The sequence below is a fragment of the Scomber japonicus genome, chromosome 3 (assembly GCF_027409825.1).
Source record: "Scomber japonicus isolate fScoJap1 chromosome 3, fScoJap1.pri, whole genome shotgun sequence".
NCBI classification, from domain to species: Eukaryota; Metazoa; Chordata; class Actinopteri; order Scombriformes; family Scombridae; genus Scomber; species Scomber japonicus.
The window spans coordinates 12,509,834-12,512,610 of NC_070580.1; the positions used below are offsets into that span (position 1 = coordinate 12,509,834).

At 48.4% G+C, this 2,777-nt stretch overlaps 1 protein-coding gene across 1 annotated transcript; it reads left to right on the top strand.

Annotated features, from left to right (window-relative positions):
* Positions 1-895: 895 nt before the first annotated feature.
* Positions 896-2,278, top strand: drd5a (dopamine receptor D5a). Its single transcript, XM_053315116.1, has one exon. The coding sequence runs from the start codon at positions 896-898 to the stop codon at positions 2,276-2,278; it is 1,383 nt and encodes a 460-aa protein (XP_053171091.1).
* Positions 2,279-2,777: the final 499 nt, after the last annotated feature.

A 2,777-nucleotide genomic window follows, 5' to 3' on the forward strand; every position in this document is an offset into this window, starting at 1 on the left:
GGACTCGTGCTTCGAAGTAGTACTGCAAAAAGAATGTTCCCAATGGGGTGAGGGGTTGTTGTCTAGAGATAGATAGATAGATAGATAGATAGATAGATAGATAGATAGATAGATAGATAGATAGACAGATAGATAGATAGATAGATAGATAGATAGATGTGTTTCACACTATGAGTTTCTGACTGCCAGGGACCGTTCGCCGTTTCAGCACCATGGACAGTTCTATCACTGTAGACTCTATATGAGGCTCAGTCCTCTGTACAGTGATAAAGAGTAGGCCTTCTTCTGATTGAAAATTAAAAATATGTTGAAATATTTTTCCTATATAGTCCTCGCAAAGTTATATCTGCTTTCACTGCAGTGTGATGTCAAAAACACATTAAACGTCCCAGAGAAAGGACAATCTACAGATATAAAACTGTCTGGACGCTTGTAATTACGCAGTTTGTAGCTTCCAAGAACCCTCAAAATGTTGAGAGCTTTTGCACACCCCTTTTCCAATGCAGTGCAATGCTGTGCGTAGCACCACGCACAAAGGAGGCGTGATGGTGTATGCGCCCAGCCCTGGTTAGGTTAGTGTGTTGGCTGCAGGGACACCCTCCTCTTCCACACCGCGCTCGGACTAAGAGATTCACAGAGAGAGCCGGGTCAGACTACCGGGCCGGCAAGGCTGCAACATGCGCTCGCCACAGCATGCTGCGTTACAGTCCCTAAGCGCGCCTGGCGCGTCGCTCGGCTCAGTTTTAACGCGCTCTCTTGTCTCTTTCCGTCTGTTTTGCACTCAAAATAAGGCTGTCAGCCCAGCGAGTCAATGGGGACTATACGGTGAGTTGCTGATGAATGCGCCTATCCACGCGCACGAAGTAATGGACTGCAGTTTTACTTGAAGAAGCACATGGAGAACCCAGCCAAGTATCTCTCGACGGTGCAGGGGATTGACTCTGCGCCGGCACCCCTCGGAGAGATTATGTGGAACAGCACCGAAACCGAGGCAACAGGCGACGGGAGGAAGGATATGGTCGTGCGTACAGTGACGGGCTGTTTGCTGTCCCTGCTGATCCTATGGACCCTGCTGGGGAACATCTTGGTCTGCTCCGCGGTGCTGCGCTTTCGGCACCTACGGACCAAAGTCACCAACATTTTCATCGTCTCCCTGGCTTTATCGGATTTATTCGTGGCCGTCCTGGTGATGCCGTGGAAAGCTGTAGCAGAGGTAGCGGGATATTGGCCGTTTGGCACTTTCTGTAACATCTGGGTCGCTTTTGACATTATGTGCTCCACCGCGTCCATCCTCAACCTCTGCATTATCAGCGTGGATAGGTACTGGGCCATCTCGAGCCCCTTCCGCTACGAGAGGAAAATGACCCAGCGAGTTGCCTTTGTCATGATAAGCATCACTTGGACGTTGTCTGTGCTCATTTCATTCATACCGGTCCAGCTAAACTGGCACAAAGCCAGCGGTGACGACATGGCTGGGACGCACAACTCTTCCACGAGTCGGCAGATGGAGGAGAACTGCGACTCCAGCCTCAGCAGAGAATATGCTATATCGTCATCTTTGATAAGTTTCTATATTCCCGTGGCAATTATGATTGTGACTTACACCAGAATATATCGGATTGCACAAATACAAATTAGAAGAATAGCTTCCCTGGAGAGAGCGGCAGAACACGCACAAAGTTGCAGGACCAACAGAATAGAGTGCCAACACCACAACACCTTGAAAACGTCAATTAAACGGGAAACCAAAGTGTTCAAAACTCTGTCGGTGATTATGGGTGTCTTTGTGTGCTGCTGGTTACCTTTCTTCATCCTAAACTGCATGGTCCCGTTCTGTGACAGGCCGGCGACAGACCGGGATGCAGGTCTGCCGTGCGTCAGCGAGACCACTTTCGACGTATTCGTGTGGTTCGGCTGGACCAACTCTTCCCTGAACCCCGTCATTTACGCATTCAACGCTGAGTTTAGGAAGGCCTTTGCGAGTTTATTGGGCTGTCGCTATTACTGCTCCAACACACCAGTGGAAACTGTTAACATCAGCAACGAGCTGGTCTCATACAATCAAGATACCCTGATCCACAAAGAAATCGCAAACGCCTATGTCAACATGATTCCCAACGTGGTTGAATGTATTGAGCATGAAGAGGCTTTTGACAGGATTTCACAGTTTTCTCATAACAACGAAAACGTCACTGACTCAGTGTGTGACCTGGAGGACTGCGAGGCAGATATCAGTCTTGACGGGATGTCACCATTCACTCCCAATGGATTACACTGACTTCAACTTGTGTCTCCCCGTGCTTAGTTGGATGTATTGATAAAAATGTCATCGTTAATTCAGTTCCTTCATCATAACAGCTCCTCTCCACAGGGGGGGCCACAGGTCACGGTCCACTGACCTCCTCAGCAGCGCCCCTTACAACTGGTGAGGGATCATAGTGACTTGCTCATGGACACTTAAGCAGGGCACATGTCTCTGCAGCCACCAGGTGTCCCTGCCGCCACTATGCGTCATATATGAGATGTGATGTTGTTGTCCTGTTCTAAAAAAAAAAGTGATGTGTAGGTGTTTATTTACATGACAAGTGAAGTCTGTGTTCATTTGTTCAAAGGTTCAGTGTAGTTGAAGCTGTTGTTTACTCGGAGGCTCTACCCGGAGTGTCTGTGTCTCATGTCCATCCACTTGGAGGAGAAAATGGATTCATGAAAGAAACTTTTTTTGCTGCTTAAGAACCTCATGTGTATCCAGTGCCCGCCTTTCCACTGAGTATGAAAAC

Excerpts from the sequence above, each read along its gene's own strand:
- drd5a (XM_053315116.1), top strand. The coding sequence starts at position 896 with ATGGAGAACCCAGCCAAGTATCTCTCGACGGTGCAGGGGATTGACTCT.